Below are 23,007 nucleotides of genomic sequence, written 5' to 3' on the forward strand. Positions count from 1 at the left end.
TAGAGACATGTTCACAGTGCTTTGACAGGTTCCTTTACAATGACTGGAGGAAACTCAGTAGGTACTCAGATAACTCCTTACACCTCAAGGAAAAGATGGTACCCTGCCAGTCTCTACAACTCAAACAACTAATTTAGTTTTGCTTTGCAGGCACTCTGACCTTCTGTTTTGAGGGACCTCATTCTTCCAAGGGAAGAGCACACGCATACACAATGAGTCAAGTGTTACCTGTGTGTGAGTGTCTCCAAATCCATCTGGAAAGAAGCTAATAAAAACTAAAATGTATTGACTAAAATTATACCAGCCCCTAAGTGTCTTACATATATTAACTCCTTTAATCCTCATAACAACCCCAGAGATCAGTACTATTATTATGTCCATTTCTCAGATGACAAAACTGAGGCACAGGGAGACAAAGTAACTTGCCCAAGGTCATACTGCTGAGTGGTGGCCATCCTTGTGTTTCTGTCTCTCCATCTTTTCCCTCTGCTCTGCCTTTTACTCTGGTGATGGTTTTGATGATCACTCTTGAATTACTATCACCAGAGTTCTACTCCAGGCCAGAGAAACTATCCCAAATTTATTTTCATCTCTTCTGAAAGACACAAGACTGGTTTGAGGATACTGTTTCTTGGTAGTAGATATTACGAGACAAAAGTAGGGCTAGCTTCCTGCAAAGTTATGAAGCATACATTTCACTTTGAAAATGGGTGGGAGGTCTCAGACTTTTTATCATGAAATATTTCAAACATTCCAAACATTCAGAGAAGTAGAAAGAGTAGTAGTATAATCCACCACTAAGATTTTGCAACTGTTAACATGTTGCCATATTTGCTAAATCTATGTATTTTCTGCATCTTGGGTCATTTTAAACTTAATGACAGACATCATGATGCTTTACCCCAAAAATACTTTAGCTTATCACAAGGTATAGACATCACCCAACTTCACTATCATCATTATTATACCTAAGTTCAAAAGAATTCTCTAATATCATTTGACATCGTCTGTGGGCTCATAGCTTTTCTCTTTATCTCTCTTTATATAAAGCAACACTTTCACTTCCCCAATCCAGTCTCTCCAGACCAATGCCTTTAATCCAGCTAAGACCCCTGCTGAATTCTAGTGATAGGAACTCCAGTCTCCTGTTTGAACCCCTCAAGTTCCATCACAAATGCTCTGACCCCAGGTAAAAAGAGGGATGGTCAATGTGGACAGGTCCCTTAGACATCACCATGGCAAACACAGTACATTTAAGGAAAGACTGTAAACCATTTAAAATTGAAACCATTTCAATTTAAAATTAGAAATTTGATACATGTTCCTAGGAATCATTAAATAGTCTTAAACTCATTGAGCCTAATACATGTATTGAAGGCCAATATCAACCCACTATATCCTCCCTGGATTTTTAGCTCACTTCAAAGTAACAGACTCGTGGTATGTATAAGAATACAAAAAGCATTTTTATAGTGAACACTAAAGATGAAAAATAGGAAACCTAATACAGTTGAGCACAAGCTGTGTTGTTCTGAATGGTCATGGGAGCCCAGAATTGTAGAGCCAAGCTTGCTAATACTAGACTCCAGCCATAACCAATTTCCAGTGCACCTCCCCATTTCTTCCAAAAGAAGACGCTGTCTCGACCCAGATATGGAATGTTCAGAGGTCTGTTCCACCCACCTTTTCCCTGAATACAAAGTCCCTCTTCTCTTCCCTTAACTAACAGTTGACGTTACTCCTGATCATTCTCTGTGATAAACTAACAACTTTCTGTTTCCTCTGATTGGGTATTAGAAGAATTGCCCAATCATTACAAAGATCAGAAGATTTTCACATTTCAAAAAAGAGATTAAAGCAGGACTCTCAGGTTCCTCATCACTTTGTATCCACTAGTTCATAAAGAAGAAGGAGGAAAATTCCTGGCAGGAAGCAAAGTCGAAGGCAGAAGTTTTAAGGAATATCAGAGAAGTGAGCTGGCTCCTTGTCATTAGCCCCAACTAATCAGTCCCAAAACAAGGACCATGTTTCACCCATTACGTTATTTGTTTATGTTAATGTTCGAAACTATCATAAGTCTCATGGATGCAATGGTGACCAAGACAGGATATGAACATAGAGTTCACATTTCAGAGGGGAGACGAGTAAATAAATTGAGATATAAATAAATTAAAAGACTTTAGACAGTGATAGTGGCAGGTGATGAAAAGACAAGCAGCGTTGGGCCTGGGAAATTGGTTAGTGAAGTGCTACTTTATAGATCGTGAGAAGAAGGGCCTCTCCAAGAGGTGAGATTTAAATCAAAAGAAGATAATTCCACTTCTGGAATTACTTGGGGGAAGAACATTCCAGAGCACAAGTGACCTATAATCAGATAGTATCTCTGCCTCCACACCCTCTTTTCCTTTCCTGTGTGTGCCTCTGACACAGGTGTTCTGCTGAAGTAGCTCTCTCTGCATGACCTTCCCAGCCTGACTCAGAATTCTGTCTCTGCTCCTTCATTCCATGTCTGATTGTATTAATCTTTAGCAGTTTTTCTTTGAATAAATCAATCCCTAAGACTTTTCACACACGAACACACACAACTATAGAACTTGGGTTAGAAGAGATGGGAACGGTTGCAGGCACTGATTATCCTTCAGACCCTGGGCGCTCTATGATTCGCTCCCTCACCTAGACCCCAATTGGGTTAGATTCCCACTGACTACAAACAGTCCTAATCATTCCATTAACTCCTAGCTGATCTGCAATGACTTTCCTCTACCCTCTACCCCATTGCTAATCCATCCTCCAGACTACTGTTGGAGTGCTCTCTCCTTTAAAATATTGGTGGACTTCTCACAATTCATCCTAATATCCAGAATCCTAGACATAAATAAAACGTCATTGGCAATCTGAAGTTAATCTGCCCAGTGATCTCTTCTCCCAGCGTTCTTTCTTCTTTGTATGAAACTTATATTCACCAAACTCTTCAATTTTTTTTGCTGTTCTCTCCAAAGCCTAAACTTTTTTTCACAGAATATGGCTATACCAATGTGATGTTTTCCATTTGGAGTGTTCTTCAATATCCATGCTCCCAATACCCAGGCCTGCTTGGAAAATGTCTGTGATTTACTACAAGACAGTTCAACACTCCCTTGTCTTTGAAACATTTTCTGAGGTTATCAGAAAATATCTTTCAAGCATTCCTCTGTGCACAACTTTTTGATGGCACTGCCTACCAGTGTTGGAATTCTTCATGAATACTACTGTGTCTGCTCACTCTTGGTTCCAGCCATCCTGGCCTTTCAGCTGCCAGTCTCAGGGACTGGACCTGCTGTTCAGTCACTGATACAATATTTCCAAAGCTTCTCTCTTGTCTCCTTCAAGTCTCTGCTCAGATGCCATCCTCTCTGAACCTTATCTACCCCTCTACCTAGGACAGAAAGGTCTGCCTTTTGCCTGATGTCATCATACAACTGATCTTTGTTATTTGTGATTTTGTATTTGCAAACTCATTTACTTTCTAAAACTGATTTGTAACTCTAAAATGAATACTTGCGAATCTTTTGCAGTCATGTGTGGACATACACAGAGAGCAAAATGCACATATGTTCCCAGCTGAGAGAGAATAAGGTGCCTCTCTGCCTTCTTGTCTCTGCTCTCATATATAAACAAGTGAGCTTTTTGCAGTGTATTTAATAGTTGTGTTTTGCATGTGTGTGCTTTTTGTTGGTAATTTTTCTGTTTATAGTGGCCCCACACACACTGCTGGTGTGCTTGCTATCTAGTGTCCCCAAGTGCAGGAAGAGTGTAATGTGCCTTACCAAAAAAATGCATGTGTTAGATAAGCCTAGTTCACGCATGAGTTATGGTGCTGTTGCTCTGAGTTCGATGGTAATGAATCAACAATATATATTAAACGAAGTGTCTTTAAACAGTAACACATAACAGTAACACATCAAGCACAGTTATATCTTGATTGTTTGATGAAAATGTAACCAGAGACTCACAGGAACCCAACACTGTATTTCCCCTAGGAGTAGTAATCATTCAATTTTCACTAATTCAGTGTCTGTGGTCACTTTTTAGAGTACAACAATGAATAACAAGAATTGGATGCATTTACTTTTTTAAATGATCTCTTCCCCTAGAAAAATGTAAGCTCTATAAGAACAGGGACTGTACTACGCATAACATGGCTGTACCCCCCTGCCTATCACAGTGTCTGACACACAGTAGGTGATCAACAAATATGTGTTGAATTGCACTGAGCCAGGAGTTGGTCAAGAATAGAGAGTATTTGTCCCTACCTTTGTGTCATTAGTTTTTAATCAAGCTACTAGTACATTGTAAACTCTTAGTACTAGTTGAATAAATGAATAAAGGAGTGAATGAATGGACTGTGAATCTCTGAGCACAAAATAATAGCAAGGCCTGGATTTTGGCTGGAGCTTTTCTTCCAGGAACACTAAGTACTATTCTGCTACTATTTTATCATGAGTGCCTTATTTGTAACATATCCTTAAGACAGACTTTGATGCATAGCTTCAATCTTAGATGCATCATTGCACTGCATCCATAATATGCTGCAGAATGCTCACATCTCTAATATATTGAAATTGCAAAACACACAAAAGCTTTGCAATGCCCAAGCAAAGTGCATTACAAGAAAAAGTAGAAATCTTTGATGCAGTAATTCAGATCATCCTTTTTTTCCAAGGCAAAACCTATAGGGCCTCAATCAAATTGCCCAGATTTTAACTTCGCTAAGCTTAAAGATGTTTCAAAACAGACACAGTCTATTTACTTCAAATATATCTTCCAAGAACCCTATAAACCTCTTTTTGATGCTTTACATCTTAAAGTACAAATTAGATTTTTTTAAAGAAACACTAGAATGTTGAACGACTGTTTTCACAGCAGAATTGAAAATTGATTTGTCAATTTTAGCCAGGCTATTCTGACCCTCCTTGGATGTTAAAAGGGAGAAAAAGGATGCTGTTGTTTAAAAGTTACCAATTAAATCTGCAGAGTGATAGCAATGTTCAGCTTTGTACACAGTAGCACCAAGGGGGACATGGGAAAAAGAGATGGCAAAGTTCCCAAGTATTTTTTTGTGGCCTGTCTCCTACATCCTCTGAGAGCTAAAAATGGGAGAGCAGAAGCCCCTGTATAGCAAAAAATTCAACAACTATTAAGAAATCCCTGTCTATTACACACTTCCTAGGCATTAGGGGGGGACATGGCCTCTTCCATCCTGACACTCACAGTGCTAACGTTGAAGGCACACATGGCAAATAAGTGATTCACCCTGGCTGTGTGAAGTAGGACAAAAGGAGAGAGGCTGTGAGAGAGGGAGGCCGGGAAACATAACTTGTCTGGAGGGGTCAAGAATGGCTCCTGGAGCAAGTGACTTTGGAAACTACAACTGAGCAAGGGGCAGAAGGTAACCAGTTAAGGAAAAGAGGTAGTTAACATTGTAGGGAGGGAACAGCAAGTGCAAAGATTCTGCTTCAAAACCATTAATGGTTTCTCCATGGCCTCTCAACTACAGCAAGTCCTTGAATAACATCATTGCATTCAACCTCATTTAAGTATAATGTAGATGAGAAAAAAATGACTCTGGACGGGCTACTGTCTGTGTGGAGTTTACATCTTCTCCCCATGTCTGTGTGGGTTTTCTCTGGGCATTCCAGTTTCCTCCCAAATCCCAAAGATTTGCACAAGACGTGAACTGGTGTGTCTAAATTGCCCCAGGTTGAGTGAGAATTGGGGTGAGTGCCCTGGAGATAGAAGGGTGTCCTGTCCAGGTTGGGGGCCCACCTTGTCCCCTAAGCTGCAAGGAGAGAGTCCAGCCTCCCGACCCTGAACTGGAAAGAGTGGGCTGGAAAATTATTATCTTGCTTGGTTTTTATTCATCTTTCTTAAATGTATATATAGCTTATTATTTCAATATTTAATATTAGAAGTGTTTTGGGTCTTTATTTAGAAGTTTGATGATGTTTTTGTAACCAGAGATATGCATAGGAACTAAACTCTTGTTTATGGAAACAGGTCTAGGGTACAACTGGTTTCATTACACGTCATTTCGCTCAACAGCTTCCAAGAACCTGAAGATGACATTAAGTGAGGATTTACTATACCACTGCCTTCAGTTAGCATTCAGTTGTGCTAATTGAAGGAGCCTCCATTTGGAAACTAAATAACCATGGAATTGTGTCTTCTTCATCACTTTATCTTTAGTACCTTGACTTTAGTATGTCAGCATGCATATTTTACATATTTACTGGTTACCTGGCCCCACCTACCCTGCCAGTCTGAGCCCTAGCACCCTCCCCAGGCACCTGGTTGGAAGTACAGTACACTGTTATATGACTGCCTCCCTCCTACATTCTCCCATTCTTCATCATCCAGATCAAATGCCCATTTCACTGAGGAGCCTTCCCAGATTTAGTGTAGTACATCGCCATTCAAGAAAAAATTAATTAGTCCTTATAAAATATCTTTAAGCACTTATCACAGGTGCTGTAATCATTTCTCCCACTATCACACAAGTTCCAAGCAACAGGGACATATCTGAGTCATTTCTCCGTCCCTGATAAAAACAGGGCAAGCACTTGGCACATTTTTTCTAAGGTTTTCTAGGCTGCTGCTTCTACATTCTCTCAACTGGATTGCTATTGTCTGCAAATATGATAGACTAATCCCAACAGCCTCAATGCCCCATCATCTGTTGGACAGACTCCCTCACTCAACATTGGTGAACAGTGCCAGTTTACTTTGGGGTCTCCTCTCAATGTGGGTCTAGCCTATTATATCATGCCTTTTCCTTGTCACATCAAATAGAAGAAAACAACAACAAAGGGAATGCCATCCTCTTGCTGACAGCACATGACAGCCTTCTATAAATGTTAAATATGATCTGCCCATACAATAAATGAGAAAGGAACAAACAACTTGCAGTCTCCCAAGACTGTTTTGCAAGGTTAGGGTGTGTTAGAGTCACTGGAAATTAATAGGTGTTAAATAATACTTGTTAGATGGATTGCTGGATAGACAGATACAAATTCAGATTTGGGGAGTTTTGCAATTGGGTTAGATAGAATAACTGGTGATTTGGAATCCTGAGTTGTTTAACTGGCTGATTGCATTTGCACCCCTGCCAAGTTCTTGTGTCAAAAAGTCTGACTCACATCAGGACAAATGATCTAGCATCCTTCTGTGATGGTAGAGTTGGGGATGGGACTGAGGAGATGTGGAAAAGTCTCTCCCTCTCTTTTTTTTAGTTGGGAGTAACCTGCTTAATTGTGAATGACTCATTTTTTGGTAATCATGTTCTTCCGTCTTGTTCTTTTGCATCTTTTTGGCTGGCTAAGGTGCTACTCTTAAATAGTCAGTTTTTTAAAAGGATGTAAGAAAAATCATTACAAAATGAAGTATTTTTAAAAAAACAAAATGTAGGAAGTTTACTAGCATATTGGAAATTCTGAATGAGAACTAATAGTTGAAGATAACATCTACTCTTTTGCCATTAAGTGATGGCAATTTACTGATGAAACCAACTGGCAGGAAACTGGTCATTGATCACAGAATTACTAAAAGTATTTCCCTTTACTGCAAACCATAGTATGAAGAATGCCCTCCAGCTGAAATATTTATAGCTGCAACAACTCTGAATTGTGGTGGACAGGAAAGCAGTAGGGAGAAGGGCAGCACAGACACTGCTAAGAATGGGTTCAGAGGAAGGTCTGTTTAGACAAAGTTTCATCAGGCAATAAACCAGTATTTCAAAGTTTGGCCACCTTTACAAATGACTAAAGTAATAGGCAGATCTAGAATTAAGAAACAGGAAGATTTCATGATGGCTGCAGAGTAAGTGGAAGCTACACTCAACTCCTCTAGATGCCAAACCAAATTTACAGCTAAGTGTAGAGCTATCAACCTGAATAACCAACTGAAGGCTAGCTGAACAGAAGTATTTTAACCAAGGATTTACAGAAGAACTCACATAGAGACTGGTAAGAAGGGTGGAGATGTGGAAAGGTCTGGCCCCTTAGACCCACATGTGTCTACTGAGAAGCCAGAGGGACATCCCCGCTGCAAAATTCCAACCTCCAGGAGTGTGGGGTCTCCACTCCCTGCCAGGATCTTCAAACCAGAGCATCAGAGCCCACGTGGCACCTGGTCGTGAAAATCAGCAGGGCTTCAGTCCACATGAGATAGAAGAGGGTCTGATAGAAAAGGATCGTCTTCCCAGGATTGAGCACTCCTATTCTTAAAGCACCAGCCTGCAGAGTGCACTAATCCAGTCCTCCAACTACTGGTGACACCACCCTGCTGAGCTCGAGTCCTGTAGAAAGGCCTGCTGATTGCATCCAACAGTGACCTCTGGGTACTCTTTTTCTGGAAAAGCTCTTGGTGGAGACTCAGACAGTAATTGAGCTACGTAGCTTTGGAACAAGGGCCATTCTTTCTCACCTCCTGCATGTAGCTGGTATCCCCCACCCCAAACTTGATGAATCACTTGGCCTGTCCTTCTACTCACAGTGGCCCCACCCTGCTGGGGGACTGCCTGCTCAGCTCCATAGGGGAATTAGAGTGTTGTGCAGAGCTGGGGCCTTCAGAGCACATCTCCTTGGGAGGCTCTTGTGCAGAACTCAGATGGGCACTGGGTTGTACAGTTGAGGTGCAGGGCAGGGAAGAGGCATTCTTGCTCCCCTGAAGGCTCAGCTGGCACCACCCCCAATGGGAGACTCTTGATCTGTCCTCCCGAGTCCTGGTGGCCCTGCCCTGCTGAGCTTGCTCCTGCAGAGGAGCTGACTAGCTTCACCCAACCTGACCCTGCATTGTACTCCTCAGGAGAACTAGGGCCAGAGACTTGGGCAGAGACTGAGTGGTATAGTTCTGGAGTAGGGGCCACTTTCCCCACATTGAGTACCAGACTGTGCTACCCCCAAGCAGGAGACCCACTAGCTCCATCCTCCCCAACCCTGGTCACCCCACCCTAATGCACCCACACTCTGTGGAATGATCTGTGGGTTGCATCCAGCCTGGGATCACTCTACAGTCTTTCTATAGAAGGCTCTTGAGTAAGACAGGTGACTTCAGGGAGTGATGGTGTGGCCAACAGGAGGAGGCAGACCTCAGGGTTCTTTGGAACTTTTACTGATCTGCCCCCAGCTAAGAGCTGGAGGTAGCTGACCCTTGTACACAGCTTGGCCCTTCCTCTGCATGTCCAGGCCCAGTAGAGGGAGCCACAGTGAACTGTGTGGTAGCTCCAGACAGGTACCCCAAGGCTGTTTACAGGTAGTGTCTGACATCAACCTGCAATGGAACCCCACCCAAATGCACCCAGAACCAACACAACCATGTTGGGCTTCATAAAACACCAGAGCTCAACCTAACTAACCACACAAGTGGCACACCCAAAGGGAGATTCCAGCAGGCACCAGACCCTGCTGGAAACAATTCCACTTTAGGAGATAGTCCCTGCACAGTCGTGTTTATGCACTGTGATCAAGGTCTATCCTTACAGTCAGCCAGCCTCTGGGTTAACTCCACCCATGAGTGGGCCAACAGCACTCAAGACTCCACTACAACAGGAGGGTACATATAACCCACACAAGAGACATTCTGGGAGCACCTAGCTCAGGTGATCAGGAAGACTGCCCCACTGAGTCCGATGAGACAGCTATAACATAAAACTACCATAGCAACTTTGGGAGTCATAGCGGATCTACCTAATACACAGTGACAAACACAAGAAGGCAGACAAAATAGGGAGGCAAAGAAACATGCCCCAAATGAAAGAACAAGAGATATCCCCAGAAAAATAATTAAATGAAATGAAAATGATCATGGTACCAAATACAGAGTTCAAACAATGGTTATAAGGATGCTCAAGGACATTAGGGGAAGAATGGATCCTCTCAGTGAGAACTTAAAGAGATAGTAAGTATTGAAAATGACATTGAAACCCTAAGAAAGTAAGAAATGAAGAACATAATATCTGAAATGAAGAATACACTAGAAGGAATCAACAGCAGGTTAGAAGAAGCAAAGGATCAAATCTCTTGCTCTTTGCAAGAGACCTACCTCAGAAAAAAAAGATACACAGAGACTAAAAATGAAGGGATGGAAAAAGATAGTCCATGCAAATGGAAATTTTAAAAAAAAAGCTGGGGTAGCAATACTTATAGTGGACGAAATAGACTTCAAAACAAAGGCTACAACAAGAGCCAAAGGACATTACGTAATACTAAAGGGATCAATCCAATAAATGGATATAGCCCTTGTAAATATACACATGCACACAACAGAGGGGCAACTAAAAATATAAACAGAATCTTGATGAACACAAAGGAAGAGATCAACAGTAATATAGTCATAGTAGGGGATTTTAATTCTACATTGACATCAATGGATAGATCTTTTAGACATCCCCCCCCCCAAAAAAAAAAATCAAAAAGGCAACAGTGACCTTAAAAGACACACTGGGCCAGATGGATTTAATTAATACTTATAGAACACTTCATCCCAAAGCAGTAGAATATATATTCTTTCCAAGTGCACAATGGAACATTCTCTAGGAGAGACCACATATCAGGACACAAAATAAGTCTTAATAAATTCAAGAAGACTAAAATCATATAAAACATCTCTGACAACAATGGTGTGAAATTAGAAATCAATTACACTAAAAAAATTGGAAAACCCTCAAACACATACAAGCTAAATAAGATGTTACTAAACAAAGAACAGGTCAACCATGAGATCAAGGCGGAAATCAAAAGTAATGTTAAGGCAAATGAGAATGAACACATGACAATCCCAATGGCATATCTCACAGAACCAGAACAAATATTCCAAAAAGTTACGTGGAGCCACAAAAGACCTCAAATAGCCACAGTATCCTGAGAAAGAAGAACAAAGTGTGAGGAGTCATACTACATGATATAAAAATATACTACAAGGCCATAGTAATCAAAACAGAATAGTACTGGCATAAGAACAGGTCTATAGATCAATTGAACAAAATAGGGAGCCCCAGAAATAAACCCACACCTATTTGAGTCAATTAATATTTGGCAAAAGAAACAAGAATATACAATGGGGTAAAGACAGTTTATTAAGTAAATTGTGTGGGGAAAATTATACACATACATGCAAAAAAATTAATCTAGACCACCTCCTTACACCATACATAAGAATAAACTCAAAATGTATTAAAAACTTAAATTTAAGTTGCAAAGCCATACAAATCCTAGAAAAAAAACATAGGCATTCAAATCTCGGACATTTCTCTTAGCAATATTTTTTTCTGATAAATTTCCTCAGGCAAAGGAAACAAAAGAAAAATTAAACAAATGAGACTACATAAAACTAAAAAGTTTTTGTACAGCAAATGAATCCACCAACAAAACAAAAAGATAACCCACTGAATAGGATAATATATCCACCAATGACACATCTGATCAGGGATTTATTTCCAAAATTTATAAAGAACTCAACACCAAAAAAACAATCCATCCAATTAAAACTGGGCAAAAGATCTGAATAGACACTTCACCAAGGAGGGTATGCAGATGGTCAATAAACATATGAAAAGGTGCTCCATGTGACTAGTCATCAGAGAAACGTAAATTAAAAGCACAATGAGATATCTCCTCACACCTGCCATAATGGCTATCATCAATAAAACCACAAATGACAAGTGTTGGTGAGAGAAAAGAATCCTCATGCACTGTTGGTGGAAACGCAGATTGGTGCAGCCACTGTGCAAGAGCGTATTGAGTTTTCTTCAAAAAACTAAAATGGAACTGCCTTATGACCCAGTAATTCCACTGCTAGGAATATAGCTGAAGAAATCTGAAACATCAATTCAAAAGAATATGTATGCATCCCTATGTTCATTGCAGCATTATTTACAATAGACAGGATCTGGGAGCAGCCCAAGTGCCCATCATTAGGTGAGTGAATAAAAAAAGCTCTGGTACCTTTACACAATGTAATACTACTTGGCCACAAAAAAAGAAGGAAATCTTACCTTTCACTACATCTTGGATGGACCTGGAGAGTATTATGCTAACTGAAATAAGCCAGTTATTGAAGAAGACAAATACCATATGATTTTACTTACATGTGGAACCTAATGGACAAAATAAACTAACAAACAAAATAGAAACGAACTCATAGATATGAGAACAGACTGACAGCTGTCAGAGGGAAGAGGGGTTGGGGCCCTGGGTGAAAAAGGTGAAAGGATTGAGGAAACAAACAAACAAAATAGACACAGACAACAGTGTGGTGCTTGCCAGAGGGGAAAGGGGGTGGGGAGAGAGGGAAGAAGGGCAAAGGGGGACGAATGGTGGCAGGAGGAGACTTTACTTTGGGTGGTGAGCACATAATGCAATATGGAAATGAGCTACAGAATTGGACACTTGAAACTTGTATGGTTTCATTAACCAATGTTGCCCAAAAAAACTCAGTTAAAAAAAGAGTTAGGAAATAACCAAATGTATTTCCAAAAGTATGTTCTTGTATAACATAAAGGGATCTACTAAAACAGGAGACTATAGAATCAAGTTTTGGGAACAGCACGAATAATATCATAGAGTTGCAAACTGACAGCCTAGAGACTGGACTCTTTCCTTTGGCTTGCTAAATATTTGAATATAATTTTGAATCTTCCACTAAAAACAGGTACTCCTAGTGCCCAGAACATAGTATGGGCTTGAAAAATGAACCATGAAATTTAAAATAAAATTTTACATACAAATACAGAAGTCCAACTCTTCTTCAAGAAAAGAAGTCTCTGACTAAATTGAGGCAACATCCCACAATGATTATGCTGTTTAGATGGGCAGGTGTTTTCTAGTTCACCAGGGTCCATACTTTAACTTAACATCTTACACTTGGCCCACTTCACTCATTTATATTGTGCCCAGTCCCTCTTAGAGAATCAAAGGGCACATCATTACATTAAAGGCTCTAGAAGGCCTACGTATGTCCATGTGCACATGTGAAAAATGTGACAGGTATATATCTTGAAATAAAAATACTGAATCAATGATGTGCATATCTTCAGCTTTTCTAGACATTTCCAAGTTGGTTTTCCATGTGACTCTACCAATTTACATTTTTACAAGTATGGCCTAAGGATTTGTGCTTTTTTCACCCTCACCAATAATTGGTATCAGTACACTCTATTTTTTAATGTTATGGGCATGAAATACTATATTATTATTGTTTTAATTCTAAGTTCTCTAACTGACAAGGCTGAGTACTTTTCACTTATTTATTTTTCCTCATCTCCAAACTGCCATTGCCTTTTTAGATCTTCAATCCAGTTTTTAAAATTAGTTGGCCATTTATTTGTTATTTTGTATTAGTGTAAAATATTTTGGATATCAATCCTTTATCAGCTTAAATACATTTCAAATAATGATGATTTTTATATACCATTTACTCCATATTTGTTTTTTATTGTAAACAATTAGAAAGTAGAGTCCAGGACTTCTGGCAAAGATGGAGGTGTAGGTAGACACACTGTGCCTCCTCGCACAAACAAAAGAAGAACAACAACAATTTAAAAACAAAAAACAACCAGAACTGACAGAAAATCGAACTGTATGGAAGTCTGACAACCAAGGAGATGAAGAAGAAACATTCATCCACACTGGTAGGAGGAGTGGAGACGGGCAGCTGGGCGGAGAGGACAAGTAGCAAAGCAGCAGCTGGCAGACTCCAGGAGGTGGCAGACTGTGGAGTGGGGTGGGCAAAGCTGCAGCTGGCCAGTGAGGCAGCAGCTGTTGGACCAGGTGACAGACCATGCAACCCACACTTCCAGCTCAGGGAAATAAAGCCTCAAACCACTGATTGAAAACACTTGTGGGGGTTGAGGCAGCAGGGGGAGAAACTCCCAGACTCACAAGAGAGTTCGTTGGAGAGACCCACAGGGCCCTAGAAAGTACACAAGCCCACCGACTCAGGAAGCAGCACCAGAAGGGCCCAGTTTGATTGTGGGTAGCTGAGGGGGTGACTGAAAACCAGCAGAGAGTGGAGCAAACACCATTGCTCCCTATCAGACCCTCCCCCAAATACAGTGTCACAGTGCAGCCACTAGTGGTACCCCAGCCTGGTGAATACCTAAGGCTCCGCCCCTTTACGTAACAGGCATGCCAAGACAAAAAAAAATGGCCCAAATGAAAGAACAGATTGAAGCTCCAGAAAAAATACAACTAAGCAACAAAGAGATAGCCAACCTTCAGATGCACAGTTCAAAACACTGGTAATCAGGAAGCTCACAGAATTGGTTGAATTTGGTCACAAATTAGATGAAAAAAATGAAGCCTATGCTAAGAGAAACAAAGGAAATGTACAGGGAACCAATAGTGATGGGAAGGAAACTGGAACTCAAATCAACGGTGTGGACCAGAAGGAAGAAAGAAACATCCAACCAGAAAAGAATGAAGAAACAAGAATTCAAAAAAGTGAATTGAGTCTTACAAACCTCTGGGCCAACCAGAAACGTTCCAACATCCGAATTATAGGGGTGCCAGAAGGAGAAGAGGAAGATTTAAAAAATTGAAAACTTATTTGAACAAATAATGAAGGAGAACTTCCCTAATCTGGCAAAGGAAATAGACTTCCAGGAAGTCTAGGAAGCTCAGAGAGTCCCAAAGAAGCTGGACCCAAGGAGGAACACACCAAGGCACATCATAATTACATTCCCCAAGATGAAACAGAAGGAGAGAATCTTAGAAGCAGCAAGAGATAAGGACACAGTTATCTACAAAGGAGTTCCCATAAGACTGCCAGCGGATTTCTCCAAAGAGACCTTACAGGCAAGAAGGGGCTGGCAAGAAGTATTCCAAGTCATGAAAGGCAAGGACCTACACCCAAGATTGCTCTATCCAGCAAAGCTATCATTTAGAATGGAAGGGCAGATAAGTGCTTCCCAGATAAGATCAAGTTCAAGGAGTTCATCATCACCAAGCCCTTACTATATGAAATGTTAAAGGGATTTATCTAAGAAAAAGAAGATCAAAAATATGAACAGTAAAATGACTGCAAACTCACAGTTATTAACAACCACACTTAAAACAAAAACAAAAACAAACTAAGCAAACAACTAGAACAGGAACAGAACCACAGAAATGGAGATCACATGGAAGTTTATCAACAGGGGAGTGGGAGGGGGAGGAAGGGGGAAAAGGTACAGAGAATAAGTAGCATAAATGGCAGGTAGAAAATAGACAGGGAGAGGGTAAGAATAGTATAGGAAATGTAGAAGCCAAAGAATTTATATGTATTACCCATGGACATGAACTATAGGGGGGGAATGTGGGAGGGAGGGCGTGGGCAGTATGGAGTGCAGTGAAGTGGGGGAAATGGGACAACTGTAATAGCAAAAACAATAAAATATATTTAAAAAAAAAAGAAAGTAGGGTCCATCAGTAGAAAGAGTTAGAGATATTTTGCTATGTTTTTACAAGAAAACTATATATTAACTATGATTACCAAATCAACATAAATAAACTTCAAAACCACAATGATATATGAAAAACAGATGGCAAATGGATATGCATAGAATTAGACCATTTTGTATAATTTAAAAAACACAATGCAATACTATCTATAGTTTATGGGCAGCACACATGCAGTAGGTGTTTGAAACCACCTTGGGATGGAGGCAAACTAGCATAAGAATAATAGCTTTGGAGGGTGGAGAAAGAAGGGAAGACTGGCAGTGTGAATAGGGAAGTGGGAAGGGTTTCCACATTTTATTTCCTCTGGATGGACAGAGCGTCACCCAAAGCACAGATGTCAGTGCATCAACATGTGTTATATTCTGGGCTATGATATTGTTTTCACCTTTTGTGGCTGTTTGAATCACTTCACATACACACTTATGTATGCATACATCTATACACATATTTTATTTTTTTAAGAGCTCAGGAAAACACAGGGTGTAATGCCAATGAACAACAGAATTCCTTATTATTTAAAAAATAAAGAAATTAAATATGGGTGGAGGGAAAGCCTTCTTTAATTTTATATATTCAATTGTTTCCCATAATTCAATGTCTCTTGCCCATAGGACTAATCCCCTTCTCTATTTTTTCTTCACTTCCTGTAATCTGAGTTACGAGAGTCTACAGACCACACATCGAGAAGTAAAGTTTTTGTGAGACAATAAAGCTCAGAAAAACATAAAGATAAAACAAGTTCACTAAGTTAATGTCAGATTAAGTTTGATTTTGACCAACACTAAGTTGTAATGTTTGACCTTTCTGTTTTGCTTTTACAAAATTAATAGAATTCATTTTTAGTGTAGTTTTGTGTTTATAGAAAAACTGGAAGTATAGAGAGTTCCCATATATCCCCTCACACTTGCCTTCTCCAACCCCCCCAACCCCCACTGTCCTCTGTTGCAGTATATTCCATTAAGTAGCAAAGGCACACCAGTAATTCCAAAGCCAGCGTCCACACGCTGCCTCACTGTAAACATCTACTTTTCAAGATACCTTGCTTTGAGAACTACTGATGTAGATAATTTTAAAAAATTCAATAGAAACCATACCTACTCCTTACAACTTATAACTTCATAAGAAAAACTCTAGCTATTTCAAAATAAAGAAGCGTATTTCTTTAGTAAATGTTTTACTGCACAACTATTTTGAGTTAAGCAATTTTCTTTCCTAGGCCATCAACTGCATTGCTATTCAAATAGATAGAATCATTGGACACCATACGCACTTATTTCATTTACTCATACGGCTAGAATGGTTTAAAAATAAACACTGTAATACACTGGATACTGCTTTGAAAAATACATAAATTGCCATTCTAGGACCTGCACAACTCCATTATCATTTTGCAGCAATGTTCCTAAGCTATTCTGAGAAGAAAGGGTACACTAAGGCTAATCATTTGATAGAACTTTGTAATTTAAAAATATGTTTATGAGTTATATGTTACCAGGTGAGAAACAGGTATTTCATACATTCATGCCATCCATGGCCCAGAGGGTGACAATTATTCTACACGTTTTACAAAGGCTCAGAGAAGTTCAGTGTCATTGGACTGATCTAAGTCACATCTCAAGTAAGTGAGTGAATCAGAACCTGAGTTTGTGAACCCAGAACCCTCATTTGTAAGTCAGGGGTTATAAACAGAACTCACCTCAAAGTTACTTGAGAACACAGGAATATAATCCATGCCAAGCATCAGTGAATTTCCATTATTATTATCATTTCTAATTTTTAAAAAATACAACATCATCTTGATTACAGCTTAATGCAACCCAATGCTCAGCTTTCCAGTACAAGGGAAATATTTTCTAACTCCCAATTTTCTTTCTTAGCAAAGACTCTTCCTGGGTGCTTGGTGTTTTAAAATAACTTATTTGAGGAATTTCAAATATGTTTTGGGTTTGTTTTTTTTTTTGCTAGACAGTTCTTGATTAATCACACAGTAGAGGTGGTCTCAGATATGTAGGTCACTATAAGCTTCTGGGTTGGTTTGTTCTCCCCCATCTTTTTCCTGAGGATAATTAACATCTTGGCATTTGACCAGGCACACTGTAACTGTTTCTTGGAACTATCAGTTGGAGTTTTTTAGTTATGATTGCAAAGGTTTAGTTATGACTTCAGAGGAAAAGGAAAAAAATGAAAACTTCTTTAGAAATATTTTTGTCCTTGTGTTCAAACCAAGGTTATTGTTGAAGACAATAAAGGCTGTAATAACACAGGGGCCCGGTGAGAGGACTCAGGGGTAACTGAAGCCATGCATTTGCTGAGTGAAGATGCATCGTGACCAGTCTCACAACTGGATTTTTCAGGGGACCCTGAATTTCATGTAATTCTGTTTTTTTCATGTAATTTTAGCTAATGAATGCAATGTGATTTATTAGAGAAATGAGTCTTCAAAATTCAGACATTTCTAGGAGTGCCCGAATTTTGAATCCAGAAAATAAGATGTCTTTCTGTAAAGTGGAGATGTGCTATATGTGTCTGTAACTTACTGACTGCATTACTCAAAGTTCACATACAAACCCTTTCTCAGTACTTTAATGTGGCTTCTCTGTTCTTCTAAATTTACATATAAATCCCTACTTAATATGTCTAGAAGAATTCTTGCTACTTGTTTGTGTTAAGTGAACAGAACCATTTAAAATCTAAAACAGTAAGTAAAATAAGCCATCTATAAATGCTACATGACAGTTGCTTTTTGTCCAAAAGAAGCAGATGCAAACCCACTAAGATTTAATGAATAAAGAACATATCACATGAAAGCAATTGTACTGCTTGGTACTGAGAGGCAGAACATGAAGCTGAGTCATATCTTGAGACCTTGATGTCTGTTTCCAGCTTAAGGACAGGAAACAGTCTGATTTGTTCATCAGCTGCTCATCAGTGGCCAGCCTCATCGTGTCTGGCAGATGGTAGGCAATCGACATGTATCTACCGAATCAATGATTGACTAAATGAGTGAGTGAAGGCAAAATCACTTTCCCAAACATTGTAGGAAAATAATTTATTGTAGAAAAGTAATTTATTCTACATTTAAGGAAAAAATGTAGGCTGTGTTGAGACACCTGCAAGATTTAAGTAGCTTCAAACCTTGATGAAAACAGTCCTGCAAAATACCATTTACAACTTATTATGATAACATTACAAAAGTCAATCTACAGTAATCTGACTCCATGACTCAGAACTGGAGAAGGCACTTCAGTTGACCTAATCTTTAGCCAACCTCAGTAAATTCCAGAGATGCAAAGGTCATTTATTATGAGAAATTTTGGGAGACCATCACACAACAAAATACAATACAACATGAATGGGGCTTTTAAAGGGTTGGCTAATTAGAAAGCATGATATCCACTGATAAATTTACTAATTTTACAAAACATAAAGAATATTGAAGACATCTCAGAATAGTGAAACCGAGATGGTTAGAGAATTAGTGGGCACTACAGATTTTAGTGGACAAAACCTTGTAAATAGTCATAGGAATCCGAAGTGATTTGTGTGTTCCTCGATGGTACATGGTCCCATCTTGACTTTGTTCCCAAGTCATCGCAGATATAATTCTGCTTCTACCTTTGCAAATAGGGTCATTGCCACACTGACTTTTTCCTATTTTTTTTCAGGCCCTGCTGCAAAAAAGAAGTATGTCAGTTATAATAACCTGGTTATCTAAGCTGTTCCATTCCAAGGAACCACGGAGGAGGAGGACCCTCAGTTATCTCTTCCCCCAACCTGGCATAGGACTCTTTCGGTCCTGCCCGCTGCCATCACTGGAGGAGCATCCCCAGCTGGGAGACCAATGTGAGAGGATCCAAATGTCCTACACAGCTGCTTTATGAAATATTCCCACTTTCTCTTGGCTTAATAAATCAGTGGCATCAGCACTGCCAACTTGGCTGCAACTTTGGACCTGCCCTGCCAAGGGAGTGTTGAGACTCAAGTCCCATCCAGGTTCTTTAGGATGAACCACTGAGAGCCACAGTGATGTTTTGGGGCTGACCTGTCTTTCTACGTATGTACTTCCAGGTTGCAAGGTTTTGAAATTTTCTGTACAGTTTGTGAGGACTTTTGCACTTTGCCATCTGATGTTGTACCTCGGTTCACTGTTTGTTTTCGAATGCCCTGTTTTCATAGAGCCCTATTCTCTCAGACGGTGACATATTTGGGAAAATTTTAAAACAATTAAAATTTTAAAAAGATCTCGGCAGACTAAAAGATAAATTTAAACCACATATGTACATGACTGTATAATTATGATTATAGTACCACTGCAAATCATGTTATTTTTTTTAAAGACAAAAAAGATACTTAAAGACCAATAACTGTGCTGATAAAGTAGATCCCACCTATCTATCATTGGTAAGTGATAGGTCACACAAAAGGAAGTTATGGGCTGAACTGAATAGAGGTCTTGATCTTTGGAATGCATGCCCGTAATGTATTTTACAGTACATGTTAATAATATGTTCAATATTTGTATTTGTGTTCTCTTCTGTTATTTTATTTAGGGTATATGGATATTTTGCAATAATTTTAATAATGATTAAGCTATTTGGAGAAAAGAATATGGATTTTTCACGTCTTGAGGTTTTGTTCATGCCCCTCTATGACTGACCGGTGTGATAAGGACTTTACAAAAAAAAGCATGTATGTTTTTTACTGTTTGTAATAAGTATTTTCGTTAATCTTGCTGCTTATGTGCCAATTTAGTGGAAAAACACCCTTGCTGAAAAATTCCTTCTTTCCATTCTCTTTCAATTCTGTGATATTGTCCAAGAATGTATCAATAAAATACTTTGGTTAACTTTTTTATTTTCTGCAATAAATATTTTTAGTTGTTTATCCCCTTTTAGTTATAGTTTATTTCATAAAATCTGAAGTTAGGGAACAATGGGGACCAAATTTGTTAAAGGAACAAGCCAGAGCTCACAACTACAGCCGTACCTGGAATGCATATTAAAAACTCAGAGGTCTAAAGTCTCTCAAGAAGAGCGATTACAAAGCCCATGCATTTTGCTTTTTCATAATTGAAGTTGAAACCTGACAACCCTCAGACATTTACTCAGCAAGTTACATGTCAAAAATACCAAAAGTGCCAGAGGAAAGAGGAAATAAGAAATACTAGCTTCAATAAACAGCAGTCTGGAGACAATTTAGTGAAAAGATAAATATTTCTGCAACACTTAAAGGACATAAGTGAGTAAAGATAACTATTATCAAGCATTTGTCTACATTTGCAAGCAGACATGGTGGCCATGTCGTTGATGGCAAGGTTAAGATTCAGGATTCCCAAAACTCGACATTAGGAAATACCCTCATGAGTGGACTCATAGTAACTTGGGTGTCAGAAGCACACAAGAATATCTATTTGTGGAGTGATATTGGTCCTTAGAACTCAGGGATGGACCCCCAAAATCCAAAGTGTATGTAAATGACCCATTGTGCATCTAACTGTGACTAATAAAGCCCACACCTGATTCCACCTTTAGAATCCGCTGACCTCTTCCTGCTGTCTCTCAGCTCCCTCGGCCCAAGTAGTGTGTGTGTCAAGACTAGAAAATTCATTCCAATGGCAGACTGAGAAAAACTCTCAGTTTTCCCTACCCCTTAAACACTCTTCAAATGATAGACCATGGAAAAAATGGTCTATCAAAGAAAACAAAACAAAAATGATTTTGGATTATTCACATTTTCAAGTTGTAGAGACAGACAGCCTACTATAAAACCTGGCTCCTCTCCTGCTAGCTGTCCTTGGGGATGTTACATAAATATTCTGAATCCTCCTTTTCCTCAATTGGAAAATAAGTTAATACCACTACTTATCTCATAGAGGTAAGAGGGTTGGGAGACAAAATCCATGCAAAGGGTTGAGGACAGTGCTTGGCACACGGCTAACTTGCCATACACATTACCTATTAGGACCACCACCACCACTACTACCAGCAGTATCAGCATCCATCAAGGCTGTTACATTTTGCCTTAACAATAAAAGCATATAGTGCTTCCCCATTCCAGACCTGGAAAGAGAATCTGTACCATAGCAGATGGGCAAGCCAGGCTGTCTTCTGGCCATGTTATAGAAACTTCTTCTTTCCATGATGAGGCTTGCATAAGAGCCTATCCCAGTTATTCAGATGTCTAGCCACCAGTGCAGGGGAAACAACAAAAGCAACCTCATTTAGGATCAGGAAGAGCCGGCTGCCAAAGAAAGTCCTCTGTCTGCGGCTGGATCCTCAGGCCAGGACTGAGGTATCAGTGCTCATAATCGTCACAAGGACAAAAGCTGCAGCTTCCACAGCACTATGTACAAGACATTGTTATTTATATACTTTGTATACTTTCTATATTATAAACTTCATGTGTATTATATCTATTACAGTGTATATTTTACAAACACCAGTTCATTTAATCTTCAACATGCAGGTCTAACATCTTCCACAACCCCCACCACCATGGCATCAGATGAGGTAAAGCGTGCCGGTAGCCATGGGACAGATTAGAGAACATTATCCGTAGCAGGCAGCATAAAGGACCTTCACTTCCTCCAGCCACACAGGTTCCCTGCCTTTCCTCACACACACCAAACATCTCCCACCTCTCTTCTCTTGCTTAGCATGGTTCCCCCCAAATGTCTGCGTAATTCCACATCCTCACTTATTTCTAGCTTCCTCTTAACCATCATCATGTCAGAAGTCTTTTAGGACCCTAACAGGGCAGTCGCCCATGCCACATCAGAGTGAATTCATCGCCTAATTTATTTTTTATAACACTTAATATTTGACTTCATAGATTTGATTTCTTGATTTTATTGTTCCTTCTGCAGTAACATCTCGGAGATAAGACATCCTCTGCTTTGCTCACTGTCATTTCCCAGCACTTAGAACACTGCCCAACAAGTTGTCATTCCATAAATATTTTTTAAGAAATCAGTGGAAGAAAAAGTAGGTGGATGAAGTTAAAGAGCTCCAGAACCTGAAAGGAGGGCTGGAGGAGCCTGAACTGGTGGGGTGGTTGTGGCAGGGCAACAGGAACTGTGTCAACAGGAATTGGAGCTGGGTCTTTAAAGACAGACAAGACTCAGGTAGTCAGGAGGAGAAGAGAGTGAACACTTTACAGTCAGCCTGGGCAGTAAAGAAGAGAGCTACTTCTATTAGGTGTGGTTTCTTTTCGTCAAAAAATGAACCGCTTTCTTAGGAAGTAAAATGGGAACTTGAGATACAAACCCTTTCATTGAAGAAGGAAGGTAAACACAGGGAGGTGGCATAGCAGGAAAGCACTGATTCAGAACCAGAACGCCTATGTTAGAGAGTCAAGCTCCCCTGATGACCAGCTGTGCTGTCTCAGGCCATGCACACAACCCTGGGATCCTCGCATCTCCACCTTTGCAACAGACATAGAACATGGACTCAAGTTTTTTCATTCATCAGACCAGTCTGTTTGAACTTGTTCTGGAATGTTAACTTCACAATGAAAATGAGTTCAAGTCTGAACA

The 23,007-nt window shown here is 39.7% G+C and overlaps 1 protein-coding gene across 2 annotated transcripts in view; it reads left to right on the plus strand.

The window, feature by feature from the left end:
• The window catches only part of GRM7 (glutamate metabotropic receptor 7), an 838,973-nt gene extending 818,646 nt beyond the window's left edge, over positions 1-20,327 (plus strand). For both annotated transcript variants that reach the window (XM_071222185.1, XM_024556576.3), the window contains one exon: positions 19,139-20,327. Coding sequence is in view for 1 of the 2 variants with exons in the window: in XM_024556576.3 (XP_024412344.1) it covers positions 19,139-19,188 (50 nt within the window). In the remaining variant the exon portion in view is untranslated. The remainder of the gene's footprint in view (positions 1-19,138) is intronic.
• The last annotated feature ends 2,680 nt before the right edge of the window (positions 20,328-23,007 follow it).

This window comes from Desmodus rotundus, chromosome 8 (genome assembly GCF_022682495.2).
Source record: "Desmodus rotundus isolate HL8 chromosome 8, HLdesRot8A.1, whole genome shotgun sequence".
Classification (NCBI taxonomy): Eukaryota; Metazoa; Chordata; class Mammalia; order Chiroptera; family Phyllostomidae; genus Desmodus; species Desmodus rotundus.